The following is a 23608-nucleotide window of genomic DNA, read 5'->3' as shown; positions in this document are numbered from 1 at the left end:
GAAGGGAGCTGAGAAAAGACGTAAAGACAGTTCAATGTAGAATTTAAAATGCAATTAAACAAAAGAAACAGAAGAAACATAAAAGATTAAAAAAATAATTGATAGTGAAAACAGCAGGAGGGAAACGATTAAAGCAGAAAGGGGAGAATTGGGGCAGAGCTGAGTGGTGAAAAAAGAAGATAGGGGAAAGGGGGGAGGCCATGGAGGGCACACGCAGAAGAGAGGACAGAGGGGGAAGTGGAAGGAAAGCCGCATTCATTATTGATTAGAGAGCACAGGCTATTTCAAGCCCCTCCAAGTCTCTTAGAGGTTAGTGGATGGTGTCTGTGGGCACTATGGATTAATATTCACACATAAAGGACAGCGGGTACTGACACTTTTTTACCTCAGCTATACCGATTTGTTGCTTTGTGTGAAAGAGCACAAGGCAGCAGTTTTATTTAGAGTACATCGCAGATTAACAATTTTACATTATATATTAAACTATTAATATTTTTAAAAAATCATTCAAGTACAGGCAATGGATTATTTGCCATTCTACTACAACATTTTAAAAATATTTAATTTATTAAATAACAAAATAAAATATATCATATATATCATATCTATGTCATTTTTTGGTCCTCGGATTAGAAATAATTACACAATTTGAAAATAAATATGCTTATTTATGATCTTGCTGGGCGTTAGATAAAAAGATTGATACCATGCTCTTATCTGTACAATACATATGAAGCGACTGATCGCTTCTGAAGCTCACTACATGGGTGCTGGTGGGGAAAAACAATGTTGCCAACATTCTTTACTCGCGTCCAGGATGAATGTTTTTTGTATTACATTTCTTATCAATGGGGCATTTGTGCCAAAAAGGAGTAGGAGTATGTCTGGTTTGAGTACCTTAAAATTGTCCCATCTCTGCAGATGATGCAGTTATACTTTCTATTATAATGCAGTAACTTCATATTTTGCATACAGGCATGCCAGTGGATTCAATCATTTCATTTAACTCTTGGTTAAAATGTTACTATTCATTTAAAGAAAGAACTGTGCATGTATAGTTTTAGATTCAGTCAGAACGAGGCCTTACCCATGAAGGCTCCAACGTTGCCGATCAAGCTGAACAGACAGCTTTCAGGAGGGAAGGAGCCACATTTACTGCAGCAAATGGAGACAAAACAGCTCTTAGTATTAAAAGGTAGAAGAATAACATATACCTACATATATATCCCTTTACCACATGTCTGTATTTCTTCCAGAAAATGTATAGGAATAAACAAAGTGATTATGATTACACACCTGTGAACTACACAAATACAAGCACACCGATTTCACATCGAGATGTACAACTGAAATTTAGACGAACCCTTTCTTCTAATTAAATTGAAAGTAAGCCTGCCAGTCTCATGAAACCTTTTTACAAGAGTGCTTTTGTATTTTCTCTTGGTTAGAGGCTTAATTGCAGATTAAACTAATACAGTTTTTGCAAAGAGTGGGTTAATGACTGTCAAAGAGCCACAACTTAACGAGGTGCTAATTCATGCCTCAGGGCTTTTGCTGACACACAATTGCTTTTGTATACTGCGTAAACAAAGAGACGAGGAAAGGTAGAACAGCAGACCTGATGAGGGGGATTTCCTGGATGGTGCAGCATGTCTTGGGGAAGCCCGGTCGGGCCAGCTCTTCTGTGCATGTTACATTGTAAGACCTGGAGTGACAAAATAAATTCAGTTTATTCCCTAACTGGCATGAGAATGTGCCTACAGAAATTACAATAAAAATCTCAGTCTTGAGCCTAGTACTTCCTCCAATCAAAAGAGGAAAATCACTCACCAGTTCTCCACAGGACAAACATGGTGATTCATCACAGCCATGGCATACCTTTGAAAGAAACACACAACAATTTAAAAAAGATGAAATGGCAACACAGCGTACTAATCCCAAATGATTCGAGGTGAACTGTTATCAAGAAAGAATATTATACTGGGCTTAAGGAAAAGGATCATTCAGCTCAAATGAATACTCAATGGAGCAGGTGAATATACTCAAATAGTATCAACACATTTCTGTTTGTGATTTCCATCGTTAATTTGTTATCAAGTTGTTGGAAGAAAAACATATTTATTTTTAATGAATAACTGTTTTACTGATATATTCAGACTTCTCATTAAACTGTCTCTGTTTAATTTTACACACATACTTGGCATGTCTCCTGAGGGGAAAGGTTCACGATTAGGCTGAAGACGTCATGAGGGTTTATTGTTACTGGGTTATGATGTGTATTTAAGACGTGGTCCTTTGAGAGACCGTTGAGCAGACTTGGATATGCAATTAATAAAGTAACACGTTGTATCTCTTGTCTCTGCTCAGATAAATGTCCTGATTAATGATTTTACCAACAGGTGTCGAGTAAATTGTTCTATCACGTGTAAATAGTCAGGTCCAGTTGCACAGCCAATAAATTAGTACTTGTTTTATCTGTACACCTATTAATGTGAACAAAGTGTTTCAATGTGGTAGTATGTGACACAGCCTAGTGTTACTGTAACTCACACTATCCATATTCCTGTGATGGAGAAGGCAGACAGGCTGACAGGCAGGACGATCCAGGCAGTCATTGGGCTGGCAGTGAGCTGGCTTTGTTCCAAGCATGAGGTGAGAGGGGGGCTTCGGGTTGGAGTGGCGACACGACAGGAGGGATCAGGTGAGGGGTGGGTGGGGGTTCGGGGTCACTAACACACAGGGAAACACACAGGGGGGGGGACATGAGAGGAAAAAAGGGGGAATGGCACAGCTCTTCTGCTCCACAGGGCCCTGCAGCCAGCAGCAACCTGAAAGAAGAGAGGGGAAAGTTTTACTGAATATATGAAATATATACCTTCAGTAAAACTATTGTAATAATACATATGTGATGTCAATTATACTCCAAGAGTTACATTATAACAAAGACTTTTATTTACCATTTTGTGAGTTTCTGTTAGAAAAATTCACACAACACCAGGTGGTAAAATCATCAATCAGGACATTTATTCGTTGCAAGGAAGGAGCAGAATCAGAAGTACAACGTGATAGACAAATTGCATATCAAAGACTGCTCAAAGAATGATTAAAGCACTACCTTCTTAAATAGCTTAAGGTTATCAATACACCGAGGCCACCATGACGTCTTCGTGGCTTCATCCCACCATGACGTCTTTAGATTGGCCTCGGCATGGTATGATAACAAAGGAACTGCACGTTCTTTCAGACAGAGACATTCAGATGCCCCTGTCTCATTGCTATCAGGAGACATGCTGAGTTTGTGTGTAAGATTAAAACAGAGACAGTAAGATGAGAAGTTTGACTATAAACAGTGAAACAGTAACTGATTAAGAGTTAATAAGTTTTTCTTCCAACAGTTTTCATTTTCCTGTCTAATGTGTGTCTAATTTAGAGCTGCAACCATTCATCGATTAGTCATCAACTATCAAATTATTCTCAGATTCCAGACACTTAAAGGTAATATTTCCTGGTTTCTTTACTCTATGACAGTTAACTGAATATCTTTGTGTTACGGACAAAATTTGAATTACTTAGTACGTCATCCTGGGCTTTGGATAACACTAACCTACATTTTTCACCAATTTATACAATTACGATTAACGGATGACAGAGGTGAACAGTTTGTGAACCTACGCCCAAATACACCGTCTGCTGTCACTTTTCCTTTGCTCTCACTTTCCTGCTGCTCACCCCTCGTAATGAATACCAGTTTTCTTAGTTGCTGAAGTCTACGGTGTTACCACAGCAACACATGCAGATAGGTTGGTCCATCTTTAAGATCTGATTTTAGAAACAAATCTGATTTGCCTCCATACTGAACATGGTCAAAGGCCGACTGCCTCACATCTTCCGTACATGACACAGCAAAAACTAGTTGACAGCCAGCTGAGGACTAATAAGAAGTCTGTATGTTGTTCTCCTGAGAACGCGGCAGAAGCATTTCTACATCATAGTGAATCTCTTCTTAAAAGTTCGTAAAACAAATTGAAATTGTGTCCAATAAAAGAATGCAAACTGTTGAACTGGTGCTGAATTATCTTAGTGGAAAGGCTGGTTATTGGACAAACTACAAAATCAGCATTTTCGTGGCTAATGCTCTCATTTTAGTATATTCAAGCATTAATGGAAATGTTTTGTAGAAAGAGAAAGCCTTGCTCTCCGAAACATGATCAGCTAAAAACAATACCAGGTGTTTAATGTACATGGTTCAGAAAGCTGAAACATGCTCTGTGACCAAATAGTCCAGAATTTTGCATTTGTTTTTGCTGGTGATGTTTCTGTAAAAACACACAGGCACTCTAAGACAGAAAGACAAGCACCTCTTGATGAAATATGAACAGCAACATGAAGCTGTGAAAGGTAGTGTGTAAGGTAGTGTTAGCTGTGAAAGGTAGTGTTAGGGCAAAGTGTAACCTTGTGAACATGTGGAGGTCAGCATTGTGGTGGAGGGAGAACACGTATCAATTTACAGTCACAAGTGTGTCCTTTGCTCAGAGGGAGGATACAGTGAACAGGATGAACTCATCTTGAACCAATTCAAATGAAAGGGGGAGGCTCTAACTCAAATAAAGCAGTGTTGAAATGTATTTCATAGTTCTTGTTTTTAAACAAGTGCTATTTTTGTGATCATTGTTAAATTTTGGGAAACCTTGACAATCGTTTGTTGAACTTTGCTCTCCACGTAAAACCAAGAATTTACCAAATGGAAGAAGTATTTCTTCTGCAAACCTCAAAATAATGTTCTAGTACAGTAGAGCTGCAATAACTGGTCAATTAATACTTTTTCCCCCCCAAAACAAACGCCAACTATTCAGAGGATATATTCATTGTTTTGGGGAAATTCGCAAAACAATATTTGAAATAATTCAAATCTATCTAGGTCCAGCTTCTTAAATGTGTATATTTCTGGTTTCCTTAGTTTTCTATGACAGTAAATTGATTAGACTGGGGTTGAGTATACTCAATATACAGAACGGCCCATTTCGAATTATATATTTACAGTAGCTTATAACTCATCACTTTAATGTTACAGCTGGTTAAGGTTGAGCTAATTTAACTATACATAATAATTATGCTATATAATGCTCAACAGTTCTTCGTTGTTGTTTGCACCGTTGGACGTGAGCCACGGCCATGTGTGCATGTAATAGATAGGACTTGGATTTCAAATTTAGCACCTTTAAAAATTATGGGTTTGATTTGGTAAAAGATTCGACTCAGAAAGCTTAGTATTGTCCCCCATCTAGAAGACAATGTTCCTCACCTGCCCCAATGAACACCCCATCTGCCACACAAGATTTTCTATCTGTAAGGACATAATTAAACTAACAGACCTTAAGTCATACCTAAGTCACATCTGAATACACGCAAATATCTGCTCTCAATATCCTATTTGATCACTGTCAAAAGCTTGCTAAACACCGAGAATATATTTGCACAAAGATTTTTTACACACATCTATGTTGCTCTTCTGCACTCAACATTCAAGTGTAGATATGTGAACATACTAGTAATTGTTTTCTCTTCTGAATGTAGGCAGAATTCGAATAATTGCAATGGCTTTTGAAGTGCTGTATGGCACTCTGAGGAAAGGCCAGAATACTTGCAGAATACTGCAAGACAAGGTGGTTTTACAGAAATCACACAAGACAGTGAGACTTGCAAATCACAGCTAAGAGAAAACATTAAGGCAACAATTAGAGACTGAACTCTAATAGAAAAGAAGCTAATTATATGACACTGTTGATCCACAGCAGGCAAGAAAGGTACGGCCAGTTTCAATTGCTGATTTAATACTCTAATTTTGTTTTAATAAAGTCACTTTAAGATATTATAATAAAATGAAGATTTCATTTCTATACTGGTGACGCCCAGATAGGACTCAACTTTATGTCATCGAGTTTCAAATCAAATAACTTGGCATTAATCTTATTTTTTGCTGATCTCATAATTATTTTTTTCAATAGAGAAAATGATTTATATGGTTTCTATTTCCCACAGCTGAAACAGGCCAGGTGACATGGGTCATATAAAACTGTCTTTTAATTGTTGTTATTCACATGAGACATTTTAACATCACAGTTACAGCCTACACACTAAACTTGTCATTATAGCATTGAGCAGCATTGGGTCAGAGTTCACAAACCAGTTGCAGGTGTAGCTCACGTTGGTCAGATATATGCTGCAGTAGTATCATATTATTTCATATCCATAACTATCTCTCCGGAGCATCTAAAACGCTGGATACTGAGTTAATACAGGCAAAGCTGTATGTGTGTGTATGTTACAGAGTGTGTGTTTGTGTAACTATATGTAAGGGGGGGCCATAACACCCCCAACCCCCGCAGCCATTCAGAGGAAGAATTCGGACTGTACTTGTAAGACTCGGTAAAACTGTGACAATGCAATAAACAGCAAATACATTATAATCACGTATCCACAGTCGCCTACTCCAGCCAAACAGACTGAGCAGCATCCCTGAGCTCAGCAGCCGGTGCTCGTGAACCGGTTAACGGTACCGTTAGCCTCATTAGCTTCAACCTAGCTAGCTCGTTAGCTTGCACTTTACCAGTTGTCTTGACTTGTCCACATCTTGATTTCCGCTAACCTAAGTGATAAGCTGCTCAACAAAAGATTGTTAGAGGACAATAGAAGTAACGCTGTTGGGACAGCCAGTACACATAGGGAAATGCACACATACCTTCAACCTGCTATGCCCACCACGGACCTCAACAACCTTGGTTTCCCTTTAAAAACAGCGTTTTCTTAGCAGACGAGGCTAGCGGCATAAATGACTTCCGGTTATAGGTTAAAAAATAAGACAGAATGATAGTTTTACTTCTTTACTATGTAAGAATACCTTTTAGGAAATTATTCCAAACAATTTTTGTTTAATTTAATACAAATGATTCTGTTCACGATAGAGTTTTAATGTAAGAGTAGAAATATACAAGATGTTCTTCAAAACGTAAACCAAACAATCGATACCTTGGAAGAATCCCATCAACAAACGTTTGCCCAAATAAATAAAACAGATACAGTACCTACGCCTTCGGTGCCAGCTGGAATAAAATCCCTTAGAAATCAGTTTAGTTTACCTCGATAACTTCACACTGCGTTCAACCTGGTTTATAACTTCATTTTTTTTTATTATTATTTTTTTTTAAATTACTTTTATTAATCCCCTTGGGGAAATTATCTTGATACATACTAACAAGACTAGATTAAGTCTGCTTTAACAACTCAAATCCTTAATTGTTATATATGAATATGAGGTAAAATATGATAGGCAGTTCAGTGCAGAAATAAAAAGTAAAATTTAAAATCCGTTTCAAAATGTGTTTTTCTATTTCCATTTTGAAATCAAACTATTATAACAGAATCTTTAAATATGAGGTCAGAGTTTAGGGCTACAAACTGTTGTGGAGTTAGAACTTGCAATTAAAAAAATGTTTTCAGGAAACCACATTTAATTGAGAAAACAACAAGAACACTTATTGTAATGGAATAATCTGTTTTGGGATTTTCCAGCTGTAAACAACAGAGAATAAATGTAAGGTTGTCTAAACCTACATGAGGGATTATAACCTTCATTCTTGTTTTACTATAAGCAGCTTTGAAAGGACTGTAAATCCTTCAAACAACATAGTGAATGACAGGAAACGTTAGATGTCAAAAGCAGATGCTGGAATAGAGGTTTTATATGATGCTGTGTTTTACAACCCTGCTTCCTGGACAGGATCAATAGGAATCTATGTTGAATTAAAATTACGTATTGCTTATTTTTTCATCATAATAACAGGAGTAACACTCACACACGCCCACCGGATCGCATGGGCTGCTTTACCTCTCTAGTAAATGGACATTGTTGTCCACCATAACATTTGTAATGTAATTTGAAACAATCATGTTTGTCTGAAAACCCAAAAGCTAAGACCTGTCATTTTGTAGGCCTTTATCCTATCTTATATCATATTAACATTTCCCTTTTTTTCACTATGGCCTGATCTGTATGGTGTGTCCCTGTGACTTGCATGACCAATCCAGTTCACCTCTTGTTATCTTGATACATACTAACAAGACTAGATTAAGTCTGCTTTAACAACTCAAATCCTTAATTGTTTAACTAGTCAGCGTTGATTGGCAGCAGGAAAGTAAATGAAAATGAATACTGGTTTATAATGTCTTCAGCCAGTTGCCTTGCAGAACACCTGTTCTGGTCAGGTGACACCGGTAATCAGCAGGACAATAATCTAATATCCAATAAGAGGATTCAGTTGCAAGGAAAGTTATGTTTCTTTTTCCTTCTAGTTAAATCACTATGCCTGTTAATAAAGATGTTGTTTGATGAAGTGCCAAAACTTTATGTATAGGTTTCATATAAAAACAAAATAATATTTCTTGGAGTGTGTACCCTTGACTCACTTCAACTTCTGAAGAATCCTGCACCCCCTCCGAATCAGAAAGTAGGCTAATGCTTGAAGCTTTTATCATCTTCTACAAGCCTTCTTTTTGTTCCCCTCTAGAGTTTTAAAGTATTGCACAATAATAACTAACAGAAACAATTTATTATGAATTTAAAATAAGACGTGTAATCCTTAAATGAAAAAAAAAGTTTGCGGAGTATTTTGGAGAAAAATATCCTCACAAAATGTTTTCCTCAAGCATAACAAAAGAATCAAAACACTCAATAATATTTCCATTAATAGCCTTTCAATACAACTTCCGTGGGACATCGTCTGGGATTGCAAAATGTCTATGCAGCGTCTACGCATTCATAAATAAATGTGACCAAACACTACTGATTCTGAGACTATTCTGTCTTTAAAATATTCAAATCAACTAACAATTATCAACTAACAGGGTGCATTCATGATGGATATTAGTAGAGATATACCACACAGCCAACCTCACGTCAGCCAGGCAGCTCAGCAGGGGATAATGGTATTTAGATGTCCTGTAAGCATGCAGATTCTCTCAGTCAGCAACATTAATGGGGTCATAAGGCATCCTGCTCATGTCCTCCATGCTTAGGTAAAGGAGGTATTAGACAGCAGTAATGCTGGCGAGTCTTGGCGCTCTGTCTATTGTGTAGTGCTAGGGTATCATCATGGGGAGCAAAAGCAAGGTGGCTGACTTGTGGAATAGGAGGCAGAGTCTCTTTCCCAACTACAAGGTAGCAGATTCAGACATTAATCGAAGACCATCAGAGATTTCTTATCCACTTGCCAAAGAAAACTGTGTGAAGACATGGAACTCCATGCAGGAGCTGAGCAGGGACATTTACGACATTTATGCAGAGTATGAAGATGACGATGATGACTGTGCTCCATCCGGCTACCCAAAGCCAAATGTAATCTCCAAGAAGAACTACATAATCAACATCAATGTAGGGGGGAAGCCCTACCAGATAGCCTACAAGACGGCCGCCAAGTACCCCAAGACAAGAATTGGACGACTGGCCACCTCCACGGACCACAACATGAAGCTGGACCTGTGCGATGACTACACAGTGACAAACAATGAGTACTTCTTTGACAGGGACCCAGATGTCTTCCACAGCATCTTCAACTTCTACAGGACTGGTGTGCTGTGGATAAAGGATGAGGTGTGTCCTCGCAATTTCCTGGAGGAGATCAACTACTGGGGCGTTAGAATCAAGAACACCCACCGCTGCTGTCGCATCTCTTTTGAGGAGAGGCAGGATGAGTTGAACGAGCAGCTGAAGATCCAGCGGGAGCTGGAGGCAGAAGTGGAGATTGAGGAGAATGAGGAGCTCTTTCATGACATGTTCCTGGGTCAGGAGCGCAGGGCTATCTGGAACTTGATGGAGATGCCGTTTTCATCTGTCAAGGCCAAGCTGATGGCGGTGGCCTCCAGTCTGTTTGTCCTGGTCTCCCTGGTGTCCATGACTCTTAACACAGTAGAGGAGATGCAATACACAACTCCTAAAGGTCAGCTCAGTGGTAAAACGTACTGGGAATACGTGGAGTCCGTCTGCATCGCCTTTTTCACCATGGAGTACCTGCTCCGTCTGGCATCCACTCCTGACCTCAAATCCTTCAGCAGGAGTGTGCTCAACACTGTGGACCTGATTGCCATCCTGCCTCAGTATGTGCAAGGCATCCTGGAGTTCTTTGACAATAAGGAAAACTACATGAAGCACGAGGCCGACATGCAGGCAGTGTCGCAGGTGGGGAAGCTGGGCCAAGTGTTGCGGATCATGAGACTGATGCGAATCTTTCGTATCTTGAAACTGGCGCGACACTCCACAGGTCTGCGGGCGTTTGGCTTCACTCTGCGTCAATGCTACCAGCAAGTGGGCTGTCTCTTCCTTTTCATTGCCATGGGCATCTTCAGCTTCTCCGCCATGGTGTACACTGTAGAGCATGACATGCCACATACAAACTTCACCAGCATTCCTCATGCATGGTGGTGGGCAGCTGTAAGTACATCGTTGTCAAATGTAATAGTGTAAAAGCCCAGCAGGGCAGAACTCCTTACTTAGAGAGTAGATACACAGTAGAATGGGAGAAATATGAAAAGCACCCACATTTTAAAATGACCAAAACTTAAATAAATCTCTGAGACCTAAGCATCCTAATTTATCTAAGTGAATAGTAGTGCCCGAAAAGTTTTAAGGGGTGGAATAACCTGGTTACTGCATTGAGTTAAGGTCTTTGATTAAGTTACGAACCTTTGATTTGTTCTCTGTTAGTATGAATAAATCTGTTAACAGATCTTTCCACTCCCTCTTTCTTCATGTGAAAGAGACTTACTTCTAATCCAGGGGAGGGAATTGATAATCCTCTGAATGATAGTAATGCTTATTGTGAAAGTAACTGCCAGCAACTGTTAAAACTAAGTTGTTTTACTGGAAGTGTGGGTCCTAATGGATGCCAAGAAGGCCTAATTATGTAAGTTTAACCATCAACAAACTACAGTTGGTCATTTTGCAACTCTTTAAACTACCAACAATTCACAACACTAAATGCGAGACATGGAAACTGTTTCTCAAACCACATGATTCAGCTGAAACCCTTTCCCTTGATTGGTAGAAGTAAATACAATATTAGGGAAAACAGTATAATGGGCTAACTTTACTGGATTATTCAAAGTCTGCAAACTTTTAAATCAGTGCAGAGTATAGACCCACAAGTAAGTCTCTGAATGTTTTGCTCAACTGGAACTTGAAGATCTCTGATTGTCTGGTATCTCCAGATCAGTGCAGAGGAGCTCCATAATTAGGACGGATTGATAGCCACATTCTGTTAATTCATTGTTTCTTTTTTTACTTTGTACACTTATTCTTTTTTGTACTTATCTGTGTCACTGGGCAAAAACAACATTAATGGGATGTCCCGACTTCCAATTACAATCCAATTATTCTGCCTACCTTGCTGATTAATACAGGCAAAGTGCAATATTATTTATAAACGTGCAATACACCCCAATTGACCACATGGTTCAGCGAAGGTCTGCTCAACAAGAGCCTGACTGAACCTGCTGGTATGGTTTGTACGTGATGTTTCTCCATCACCACTGACTGCTCTCTTCACTCCATTGCAGGTCAGCATCTCCACTGTGGGCTACGGAGACGTCTACCCAGAAACAATACTGGGCCGTCTCTTCGCTTTCGTCTGTATCTCTTTTGGAATCATTCTCAACGGTCTTCCCATATCCATCCTCTTCAATAAGTTCTCAGACTATTACGCTAAACTCAAGTCCAATCAGTACACAGCCTCTACAAAGAATCGAGGGAAGGTGAGATTGTACCACAGGACAGCGGACAAGTTTGACCGCTGTTTTGGAAGCCGCCAATGTCCTGCAAATGATTTCTTATATGAATAATACGCTTCACTGTAAAACTGTTTTAACTTAATTGTTTGTGATAGGGAGGAATAGCTGGAAAAGAGACAAAAGATGAGGGTTCATCCCCCAAAGTGGCACATCTAGCCACATATTTGGTATCTTTTGTGGTTGGATTATTGTCTACAAATATGCTGTGAAGAAGAATTTTTGGGATAATTCTGCAATAAATTTCATATAAAATTATGCAAAAACACATCACAACACACAATGTTTCCATTTTATGTAATAGTGCAGTGCAGCTCTTTTCCCTATGAATGTGGCTTCAGTGAAGTTGGAACAAGCAGGAATATGTTTATTTTTGATATTGTCAACCAGTGATGGAAAATGTTTTTGGTACTTAAAATCAAAATAAAATGTACAATGTTTTTTTTTAACAAAATATGTTTTAAAAACAGTTCCTAAAGTGAACATGTGAAATGTTGTCAACATCCTACTTTTAAGATAAACAAATCAAACTTTGCTATTTAGGTCTGGAGCACAAAGGGATTCAATGAAAAAAGCTTTCATAATTACCAAAGCAGCTCTCTTCTGTTTATCTACACATTGCTCATTACTCCACTGATTTTCAGAGACACCTTAATCATAAATGATCATGGACCTAGCAATTCTTTTTATTTGCAAATGGCATGTTTTAAATCTGTACACTCACATAGTAGATCTGCAGGGGCTTGCAAAGTGTACTAAACAGTAAAATAATAGTGCTGCTTTCATGTGTTTTCAATGTACTATAGTTCCTAAAGGATGCAGTTTGATTTACCTACATGCGTGCAACTAAGTCAAACGATGCAACTCTTTCCTGTCAATAAACACCATAGTGCTCCTGAAACTATAGCTTCTTCATTGACTAAATACTACACCTTCACATTTAAGTCCTTTAAGTCCTAAAGTGCTAAACATCTGATAGAAATGCTTTCAATAAAAAATACTTTAAACAACATTTCTATGTAAGTTTTAGGCTACACTTTTTATCCTGCATATATATCTACCGACCCCTAAAGGAAAACCTTTGCTATTGCAAAAAAAAGTGCACCAGCTCCATTTGTAGACATTGCAACACTTCAAAATTGCTAGTGAACTAGTGCATAGAACCAACAACAGATAAATGTTCATAAATTGGCAATACAGATTGACAACACCACTAACTACAGTGTCCAAAATCGGCTGAATCAACACACTTGTGTGACACAATAACAACAAAACTGATAATATGAATGATAATCCCCATAGTTTTTATATTACACTCCATTTAGCACGCCTTAATAAACTGGACACTCAAGTATGAAAATCTGAGGTGAACAGTAAAGGTATCAAAGATGCTTCCTGTCTGACTATCCTGGATTAGCAATGAAATGGGGACATGTGGACCATTGTATTTATAGTGTCTGGACTCAGAGGTTCGAGAGACATTTAAAAAAAAAAAAAAGTATGAACAGTGTTTTATAACAAATAATGGGAGACAGTGAGGGTTCTGATTGGATCATGGCTTCTTCTTTTATTATGGAAAACATGCAGCTAAAACAGGATCACAAAAGTTATAAAAGTGTCTTTCAGAAAGCACAAATATCAATATAATTTCTCGATATAATTAGCTAATAAGAAAAACAACATATTTATAAATAGATCATTAGATATTGAAACTACTAACTGCGGGAAAATGGAGTTTGTAGCAAAAAGAGTGATATTACCTAGCAGTCCAGTGCATATATTAAAATGCAACATTTTGTTTTTACATGACCAGTGGACCAGTCTATAAATTGCCACTGAAATGGCCATTGTTGTCCAGCAGATGGCGGTAGTTCAACTGTGATATCTGCTGCATAAATCCTCAGAAGAAGTAGCTCTCTCTCAGTCCTCTGCTGGTAAAGTGACCTCTGCTGCTAGTTGTTAGCCTGCTGTAAAACGATGGTTCCTCCGGTTGCAGTGTCGCCTTTGATTAAGGTTTGTGTTGCGTTACATGTTAAGAAGAAGAGGTGACTCATGTTTTACTGTAAATGACTGTTGCAATCAGCTTGCACGCTACACAGAGCCCGCTAACCTGCTAAGCGTTAGCTGGGAATATGCTATCTTACGGCTAACGTCAACGTTACTGCAACTTGTAGTTCACGTTAGTTTGTAGCATGCGTGCCGCATTATAGCTTCCCTTTATCAAAGTTTATGTTGAACGTTATTGTTTGGTGTTACGTGCATGGATTTAAATGTCATCATCATCCTCTTCATACCGGAAAAAAAGTCTCACTGAGTGTCTCCATTGAATCGATGTAACACTGGCACGAGCACTGGTTGTTATAAATAGGAATGTCCTTGAGTATAATGGACATTCATTCCCTAAATTAGACGCCTTTTTTATACGGCATATCCCGTCATTTTACCTCGGTGAAAACAAAGGTTCCCGTTTGTTAATGTATTTAAGCTGTAACTCGTGTTTTATAATGAATGTGTCATACTCGTTGTTGCTCTCTGCTGGTTATCTTTGCTAGTGACGGATTGCAACCTTTATGTGGACCGACTTTAACGATAACGTTACTTTAAGTTTACTTTTAAGTTCATTTTTTTTTTTTTTAATGCTTCTCGTTTTTGTCGATTTACTGTGTGTGCCCAAACAACTCGGTGAACTCGTTCAACTGTGTAGATTGTGACAATGACCAAGGTCTCAATATATTGTCGCTGCACCGAATAGACTCAAACTACGTCACTCTACAACTGTAGAGCACTTCGTAAAGCTTTGTTTTTAAAAGGTGCTATCTAAAGTTACTATTTGAAAATTTACATCGACTTTGAACTACACGGACATTAATTTGCATGTTTTTCTCCTTTTACAGACCGCAAGGTATTCAGCTTTGATTGCTGGCGTCATCTATGGCAAACTGAGATATAGTGAGTTATTCTTACCTTACCTATCATGAACAATAGAAATGTGCATCAACTCGTGCACTCCTTACATATTATTAATTGATGCTGCATAGGGGAGTACATTTCACACTTTAAACATTGTTTTAAAACCTGATTCTCATACAAAAAGCAAACAAGTTCATGAGCTCGAAATGAGATTAAAGACTCCAAGTAATGGATTAAAGGTTTTAAGAGGTTAAAGTGCCAAAAGACGACAAAATCTAGACCTGCAGCATTTCATTAAGAATGTGACACTTGAGGCCCCTATTTTAGGTCCTTCTTGATCGGTGCTGCTTAACGTGTGCATTTTAGATGTTACTAGATGTAATTTTAATATACATTCAATATTGGGAAACATTGGTTGATGCTTTTTTTTTAAAAACACCTTAATTTCCTCAGATAACCTGAAGCCTATTGCGGCTGAGGAGAGGAGGGTTGAGGAGGAACAGAAAAAGGTTCGCGATGAGCAGGAGCGCCTCTTAAAGCAGCTAGCACAAGGTAGCCTCATAGGCTTCAAGCCTCTGTCGAACATTTACAGTCCACCACCGTTAGCATGTTCATACACCTGCATGCAATAATAGCCACATGTGTATAATACGTTGGTGTTGCATTGCACAAGCCATTCAATGTAAAGCACGTTATTTGTCAATTTATATTTGAGTCATATTTGTACTAATCCCACTTTTTTTTGGTACTCTTTCCTTACAGCAAGTGAAGATACTATTCTGAAGTAAAGCTGGTGTGCCGTTTGAGGATGTCCGTGTGCAATTCCCAACCTGTTCCTCTTTTTTTCCTGGAGTAATGATGGCAAAGTCAGGTCCGGACTAGTCAAACACTACAGTGTTATGGACGTATTCACTGTTCCCTTGCATAATACAACACTTCTATGGATGGCCCTAGTCAATGTTTTTTCAGGTAGTTACATGATATCAAATAAAGCTGCTGAAATCCACATTGTAATTCTGCAAATGAAGCCGCCCTCATAAGTCATAAAGTTCATGTTGGTAATGAAGCAATGTTGTAAATGATTAAGTTCTTTAGTTCTAATCTGTTTTCTCCATCAGTCACTGTTACAGGGCATGTATGAAAAACGTTATATTAAAATGAATAAACATTAGTTTGCCATCAATCATTTTGTTCACATTGGCAATCAAATTAAATGCAGAGGTTTTTAGTGTTGGACTATGTTCAGTTGCTTTCTAGTCAACACCTTTTTTTGATCACTGGCTCTCGTTTACTATCTACTGAAAATATTTGTCCTTTTAATCATATGAAAACTGGGCATTATGTTGATCTCATTAAAAGACGAAGGTGCATAAATGTCCTACGAAGCGGTATCTAAAGCTTTGTGAGCCTACACAAATTAAGATAGTTAAACTACAATTTAATTAGTTTGAAAAACGTTGCAGATATATCATTTACTGTGGAAACTGATTTTTTGTTTTGGAGTTAAAAGAATTGATTAGCACGGGTCAAATGCTGAAACAAAAAGTGAATCTACCCTTTTAGAATGTATAGCATAAAAAATATCAGAAAGTAGTGAGACGGGCCCATTAAAGTTTCCTCGTGTGTTTATCCTGACAAACAGCCCACTTCTCACAATTGAAAAGTGGAAACTAGGAAATATGTGTTTTACTTAAATAACCTAATTGTTAAAAGAGTTGTCCGTTATCTTGGTGTTAATTTTACCAAACAATTCAATCCTAAGTACATTCCAAACTTATTCAAATTAATGATTTCTACTACCGATGAATGCAAGACAATATTTTTACTTCAATCAGATATTTACAGAACTATGTGTCATTGTCCTGAAATCCACCTATTCTCACGGCAGTCAGTGGCCAGACATGCTGAACCGAAGCTCCAGATCAGGGAGTGTGCATTTAGGATCATTTAAACCAAGCTTTTGTTTTCAGATTAGAGATGCAGAGTTAATACTGTTGACATGTCAGGTTGATAGTTTTGACAGCCCACAATGTCAAGGCACCAAGGCCTTCCCTAATATACCCAGGACATGTTATTAGAATAAGAACAATGCCAGGGGCGACTAACAATACAGCTGGACGTACTGGCACACTACTTCTCTTTATTTAGCTCTCCCCTACTATCATTAACATATCTCAGGACTGGTGACACCACAAAACAGATTAATACCAATTACAAATGTTAGATGGAATCAAGATTTAAAAAATGCAAAAATACAAATTCAAAGAAAAAAAAAGGTAAAAACAATGGCAAGTCATTAAGAATTGATGGAAAACATTGATGAGATTATTGACAAAAGATTCGAATAATATATGTTATAACATATAATATATTATAGGTGTGTATAGGTATATATACACACATATATATACATATACATATATATATATATATATATATATATATATATATATATATATATATATATATATATATATATATATATATATAAATCAGCACATTGGTCTACATAACATATTTACATAGTACAAAGTGATTTAGAAGCATAACATGAATGCTACCAGACCTGATCTGGGTCTAGTGCTCCTCTGAGTACCTCTCTGGCAGCGAGTACGGGCCGGGCCTTCCCCAGTAGTCCACAGCTCGGACTCTGTACAGACCACCAACCTCCTGGTCCACTACAACACACAACATGGTACAGCATATGGTCTTATTTCTATAGCTGGGTGTCACAATGCCCAATAGTTTGAAAGCTGAGAAACATTCTGTTTTGTGACTCATCGCCATGCTTTGACAATCATTAAAATAATAAAGTGGAAATTCCTACCAGGTGAATAAACATAAGAAGTGAAAATGGTCTTTTGAGTATTAATTCTGCTGAATTCCTTGTGGTCTGTAGAGAACTCCACTTCAAATGTCTGAATGCATCTGCAAATACAAATAAGTTCAAATGCATAAATTGATGCTTTCTTGTTCTTGGTTATGCATATTACATACACAATTTCAACATAGTCAGTTCTGGCTACGATACATTATTAAATGAAGGAATCTCTCCCCACTTTAACTCCTTTACATTTCCTTGCAGTGACAAAAGCAAAAATAAAGAAATAATAATGTGCACCTACTTGGAATCAACACAGTGGTCTGACCAGACAATCAGGACTTGGCCGTTCGTGATCCTGATGAAGTGTAATCCATTGATCTAATTCAAAGTCAAATGCAGTTGAGAGTTTTTCTCTTTTGAAATAGTCAGTTCAGTCCCATACAGGTCTTTTTCTGTTGGCTTTCTACCACTTGCATCCATCATCATACCACAAGCTTTGAGTTACTGTCATCATACTCAAATCCCTTTCTCATTGTAACTGGAGAAAATCTCACTTGTCCTCCTTGCATTGACACAGAAACATACGGACAGGGATCAAGGTAGGATTCAAATGATGCGCCGTTGAATATGAATAACATTCAGGAAAAGCTTCGAAGTGTACTGCGAGGCACATGCAATTGAGGAAAACAATCACATATAGTTTGACTTCACATGGTTAATGTGTGTTGGTAGCAACCTGATCTGGCTCCGCTTTGGGCTGGGCACAAACATGGACGAGGAGGACGGACGGCACAGACAGTTTGGCTTTTAGAGTCAGAGTGTCTGCTTCAGGAACTTCCCAGGGTCCATCAACTTGAGGGTCCTGACACAATGACACATTGTTAGTGGGTCATACCATATCTAACAGCACTTTGTGTAGGAATAACATGGTATATTATGTACTGCATTTACAAGAACATTAATTCCAAAATTAAATTACAGAGGCAAAAAGCGTCACATTCAGCATTATAAAATAAATGTGCACAACTTTTGAAAAATAAAAGTATACTGCAAAAACTAAATTATCATAATGTTAATTTGTATGATTTTGTTCAGCCCGCCCATTTACCTGCATACTCCTGAGGCGTCTGAACTGTTCTGCTGTGGGGTAGTCGGGGCTGCCCATGCTCTGCCACAGCTGGTATGGGTTGGTTACGTTGTTGTCAATGTAATGCGTGACATACATGAGACCTGGATAGCAAACAGAAAGATAACAGGCAGCACTGAAATGAAGCCCTCAATTGCAGAAATAAAGACCTTTTAAAATACAAAACGTGAGGAAGAATACCCTTTAATCTACCGCAATAGTATCTTGTTAAACCTACCCTTCTGCGCCGCCAATCCTTTTAGTGAAATGGTGACGTCATCAGTGTTAGTGGAGGTGCTGTTGTCGTCACTGTTGTAGATCAGCACCGCTGCCTGCCAGCTGTCTGAGCCTCCTGATATTACAGGCTTGTGGCTGCTGGCGAGAACTCCCACTGTGCGGTTTTTGCTTCCTGCTGAGCTCAAAACCTCAGCCAGGATCTGGGTCTCTCCTTAAAGAACATTATATACAGGAGAGGCAACGGGTCTATTAAAATATGACCGATGAGACAGCAACATCATGGAGACCTGCGCTAAATCGATCATAACTCAACCATAGACTTCCACTGAGGCACATATAAAGCCCTGGAGGGTCACCTGTTTTCAAGTAAAGAAAGTGTCACCTAGCAAAGCCAGCAGGCCCATGACAGTGAGGACAGGCTTCCTGATCAGCTGGACGTGAGGCGGCTCTGTGTTGTTGACCTGGAAGCGGGCTGTCAGCGTGCGCTGGGTGAAGGGGTGTGGGTGGTAGCTGAGGAAGGCGTTGTCGTTGCTGAGCAGGGTGTAGTTAATGGTGCAGTTTGGGTCCACTAGCAGCAGATCCTGGTGCTGGTTTATTACCTGTAGTAGAGAGCGGGACAGAGGACCGGTGGCATGTAATTTAAGAGATGGTGAAGTGCGAAACCTGCCCTGTCAAAATGGTGACAACACTAACTGTACTATATTTGTATTTGAAAATGGTCTTTGTTCAAAGTCTTTAAGACCATTTTCAAATAGAAATATAGTTCATAATATAGTTTATACAGTTAGTATTAAAAATGTTCATGTATGCATTTGTGGTAGAGGCTTGCGAGCTTAACAAAGACACAATGTATACAGTGTAGTTTTTAAGATGACCTTTTGACTCTATAAAAGGCGAATACTGGAATTTTAAGTTTCAGTGTCCTGTCCAGGATAATTTATGTTGTTCACCATGTGAAGGATAAAAGCCAGGATAAAAACACTGAACACCTACTTAATGTATTTTCTTTTCTCCTATGAGTTGATAAAGACTTTATAGTTAATTGCAGCCCATAATCTATTGTTATAGATTATGTAAAACTAGCAATTTAATTCAACCAATAGGAATCCCTTAGTCACTCGTTCAGGAAAACTAAAGGATTTCCAGAAGATAAATAATCAATGCAAATGAGTAATTGTGTGAATTAACATCTTTCCATGTACATAATATGCTCTTCACTCTCAAGGTGAGTTTCATGCTGCTGTCCTCCAATCCTTCACCTCACCTTCACCACCATCGCAGCGTAGGTTACATCGGCCCTCCACTCTTGAGGCCGGGACCAGCCCACCAGCGGATCAGCCTCATCATTGTAAACAGGGAGGCTGCGGAAATGGGGGAAACGCTCATGGATCTCCCCCATTGTCTGGATCTCCTGCTGGAGGATGGGCAAGGAGTAGCCTCCGCCCTGAGGAACACAAGCAGAAAATTAGCTTTAAAGAATTATTCAGATTGCATTAGTTTTATAATTAATTATACTAATGGATGTAAATATAGTTTTCCATGACTCAGGCAATGTGTATTTCAATAACATCACTATCCTTGTGTTTGTTGTCGAAAGACTACACACTAGCTTGCGTCATCCTATATTGAAGAAAATATCTTCACAGCAATGACGATGAGACACATTTTATATTTGTTCTAGAGATGCTTTGAGTTCAGAAAAGTCTACCTTTTTGTGCAGGGCGATGTAATCGATCCTGACCCCTGTCTCTCCAGTGAAGTAGTTGGTGCCGTTGTAGCAGTGCTGCAGCATGGCCCAGCAGTACGGGGAGTGTGGGGGAGAATGACAGGAGTCCCCTGGACCCCCAAACCTCAGGAGACTGCTGGCAGCACGCAGGCCCTCCGAACAGGCATCATAGTAGTTTAGAAACCCTAAAGAAAAGTGTCTTGTATATCAAACTGCAGGAAGGCATTAGTGACTAATTGACATCCAAGCTTGTTTAATGTCAGTATCAGCTTACTAGAAAGTATGTGTCTGATGATGGATGTACGAGTTTCCAATATGCATTTATCAAACATTTTAGATTAATTAGTAGTGATATAAACATGTATCAATATCAATATATATCAATATATCAATACATATACATATACATATACATATATATATATATATATATATATATATATATATATATATATAAATATAAATAAATAATCAGAGAAAGTGAGAGAATAATTGATTTGCAATTTGTAACATTGGCTACATTTTGCGACAATTTCCACTTAAAAAATAACTGATACGACCTAAAGTTGTCATGTACAATGATTAATGGATTTACCTTGAATTGACACGGTGACATTATCAAAGTCATGGTTGTTGGGCTCATTCCAGGTCTCAAAGTTCCACTGAGAGACGCTTCCCAGGCCATACTTGTCTGTAATTAAACGAAACACGACATTTAACACATTATGTAGGAAAGGATCATACAGTGCAGTTCAATGTAGTTATATGTAGTTGCAGATTAGGTTAAAAAAACATTTGCACATAAGTTTAATTAATGTTTCTGTGAGGAAAACATACAAGTGTGACAATACAAAGAAGAAAACCCACCGATGTACCGCTTGGCTATCAGATAAACCAGATTTCTCCACTCGACCAGTTGTGATTTGTCCTCAAAGTCAGTGAAATAGTTAGACACACTGCCCATCAGTTCAAAACCTGACAACCAGATGTGCAGGAATTAATTACAGTTCAGATGTTTACAGACACACGTCACAAGTGCAACAGACACCAGCAAAATCACATTTGAATCTTGGATCTACTGTATTTTGCATTTTTTACATTCACCTTTTAACACGAAAGGTTAGTTTAGAAAACGCTATCAAAAGAACTCTGCTTTATAGGGACAACAGTGCCTCAAACATATTCACTTAAGCATATAACAATCATAGAACAGCCACTGAACAATGAACACCATAACATCTATCCTGTAAGAAAAGATCTGGACACCAGATGAGAAGATGAAGACTAGTGTGAGTTATTTAGGAAGAAGACTACTTTAAATGTGATTCAATACCTGGCTGGAGTCCATTAATCCACAAGAGGTCTATCAGCTGATCTAGTTTAGTGAAGTCATACCCGAGTTGTCCTCCAATATATCTGCAACAATTCAATCAGACAGCAGCAATATATTTTAAAGAACACTCAGAAAACCAGCCACTGCTGATCAAAAGGTATGTCACCTTAAAACTAAACATATACATGGTATTTAAGTAGCATTTTTTTCATTATCATGGCTGGAGACGTCTACACTTGCGAGTTTACTTACTGTGCCGTAACCAACTCCAACATCCAGTGTATCCTGACCTGCTGGATGCCTGCATGAGGGACTGAGCCCACATAAGCCAGGTTCAGCTGCTGGTCGATGCTCAGGTCAAACTGGGAAGCCTGGGTGTGAGGGAGCGGGGGACTGTAGCACCAGTGACACATCATGTAAAGTAAAGTGTTTAAGTTGTATTTACTAGCTTGTTTATACCCTCAGTAATAAAACTGCGGTCAAGTGAGCCCACATCCGCCGAGTGAGCCTCAATTGCAATTCTGAATGCACCTCTATTCAAGGTGTTACAGTACGGGGCGGTATGCAGCGCAGAGAAACCAGAGAAGCCGAGCTGAAAAACTCAAATTAAATGATGATATTCATATTCAAATGGCATATTCTTAAACTTGTAAATTAAAAGTTGACTTTGAAGTAAATTTTCCCCAAAACTGTACAGTAAAATCTCATGACTATCTTCATGTGCATGGCAGAGGTCAATCTCAAGCCATACATTCAGTCTGAATGTGACTGCGTTGTAATCCTACTTTACAAGTTTAAGGATCTGTTTTTATAGCAGTGTGAATATTGGAAATTGTGAAGTTATGGATATCATTATTACATGTAAGTTGACTTTGAAGTCACTTTTCTCCAAAACTGTACAGTAAAATATAATGGCTATGTACAAGTGCATAGCAGAGGTCTCCCTGAACAAGACTGCGTTGTAGTTTTAGTTTACAAATTTAAAGACCTGTTTTTATAGCAGTTTGAATATTGGAAATTGTGAAGTTATGAATATCATTATTATATGCAAGTTGACTTGGAAGTCACTTTTCTCCAAAACTGTAATTTTACTTTACAAATGTAAGAATCTGTTTTAATAGCTGTTTGAATATTGGGATATATTGGGAAATTACGTTTGAATGCTTTTTGTGCCATCTAAGCCACCGTAGACCACCATACTGTAACACCTGGAATAGACGGTAATTCATTTTCATGCGTGCGCCTCACTCGGCGGATGAGGGCTTGACAGCAGTATAATAAAGTAAAAGTCAGTCTAACGTTATCATCTTTTGAACAACTTATAGTTGACCTACCAGAAACCAGTGCTCCTCCAGAACTGTTTAAGACCTCCTACTGGTCTCTCCACGTCAACCGCGATGACGTATGACATTGCTAAAGTTTTGGTAACGTTAAGAAGTATCGCCAAGACGGAACAAGTTTTCCACTGCATGTCTGCGACTGGGCAACGTTGTGGTTCGCACTCGCAGTTTAATTACGCATACAATGTTGTGAAGCTGGTAACAAGGGGTCAACTTAATCCCAATATGCTTTACATAGTTATATTAATAAGTATCTTAACATAATCCACAAAAGAAA

General features: G+C 38.4%; 3 protein-coding genes across 5 annotated transcripts in view; 1 reads left to right on the top strand and 2 right to left on the bottom strand.

Annotated features, from left to right (window-relative positions):
• LOC137805469 (transmembrane protein 150A-like) overlaps positions 1-2681 on the bottom strand; it is a 7304-nt gene extending 4623 nt beyond the window's left edge. For all 3 annotated transcript variants that reach the window (XM_068605421.1, XM_068605422.1, XM_068605423.1), the window contains exons 1-4: positions 2551-2681; positions 1831-1878; positions 1619-1705; positions 1088-1155 (exon numbers count right to left, since the gene is read on the bottom strand). In XM_068605421.1, coding sequence (XP_068461522.1) covers positions 1088-1155; positions 1619-1705; positions 1831-1878; positions 2551-2615 — 268 coding nt within the window. In that variant the 5' untranslated portion in view covers positions 2616-2681. The remainder of the gene's footprint in view (positions 1-1087; positions 1156-1618; positions 1706-1830; positions 1879-2550) is intronic.
• On the bottom strand, positions 2612-23608 carry idua (alpha-L-iduronidase). The gene is made up of 15 exons (XM_068605420.1): positions 23326-23608; positions 22244-22384; positions 21992-22074; positions 21526-21633; positions 21254-21349; positions 20641-20843; positions 20197-20376; positions 19315-19531; positions 18934-19143; positions 18678-18799; positions 18306-18431; positions 17871-17947; positions 17573-17673; positions 17342-17423; positions 2612-2828 (listed from the first exon to the last, which is right to left on the bottom strand). Exons 1-15 carry the CDS (start codon positions 23460-23462, stop codon positions 2612-2614), a joined length of 2100 nt encoding a protein of 699 aa, XP_068461521.1. The 5' UTR covers positions 23463-23608.
• Positions 9149-11889, top strand: LOC137805152 (potassium voltage-gated channel subfamily V member 2-like). The gene is made up of 2 exons (XM_068604948.1): positions 9149-10483; positions 11608-11889. The coding sequence occupies exons 1-2, from the start codon at positions 9149-9151 to the stop codon at positions 11887-11889; spliced, it is 1617 nt and encodes a 538-aa protein (XP_068461049.1).

This window comes from Clinocottus analis, unplaced genomic scaffold (assembly GCF_023055335.1).
Source record: "Clinocottus analis isolate CAN_PGR_092001 unplaced genomic scaffold, fCliAna1.0.p SCAF_7, whole genome shotgun sequence".
Lineage (NCBI taxonomy): Eukaryota > Metazoa > Chordata > Actinopteri > Perciformes > Cottidae > Clinocottus > Clinocottus analis.
Note: the sequence above shows the minus strand (reverse complement) of the source record. Positions and strands in the feature narration are given on the sequence as shown.

Excerpts from the sequence above, each read along its gene's own strand:
- LOC137805152 (XM_068604948.1), top strand. The coding sequence starts at position 9,149 with ATGGGGAGCAAAAGCAAGGTGGCTGACTTGTGGAATAGGAGGCAGAGT. Across the intron at positions 10,484-11,607 it reads ATGCATGGTGGTGGGCAGCT|GTCAGCATCTCCACTGTGGG; the intron begins GTAAGTACATCG and ends ACTCCATTGCAG.
- idua (XM_068605420.1), bottom strand. The coding sequence starts at position 23,462 with ATGCAGTGGAAAACTTGTTCCGTCTTGGCGATACTTCTTAACGTTACC. Across the intron at positions 22,075-22,243 it reads TTGGAGTTGGTTACGGCACA|ATATATTGGAGGACAACTCG; the intron begins GTAAGTAAACTC and ends GAATTGTTGCAG. Across the intron at positions 18,800-18,933 it reads AGGATTGGCGGCGCAGAAGG|GTCTCATGTATGTCACGCAT; the intron begins GTAGGTTTAACA and ends TTTGCTATCCAG.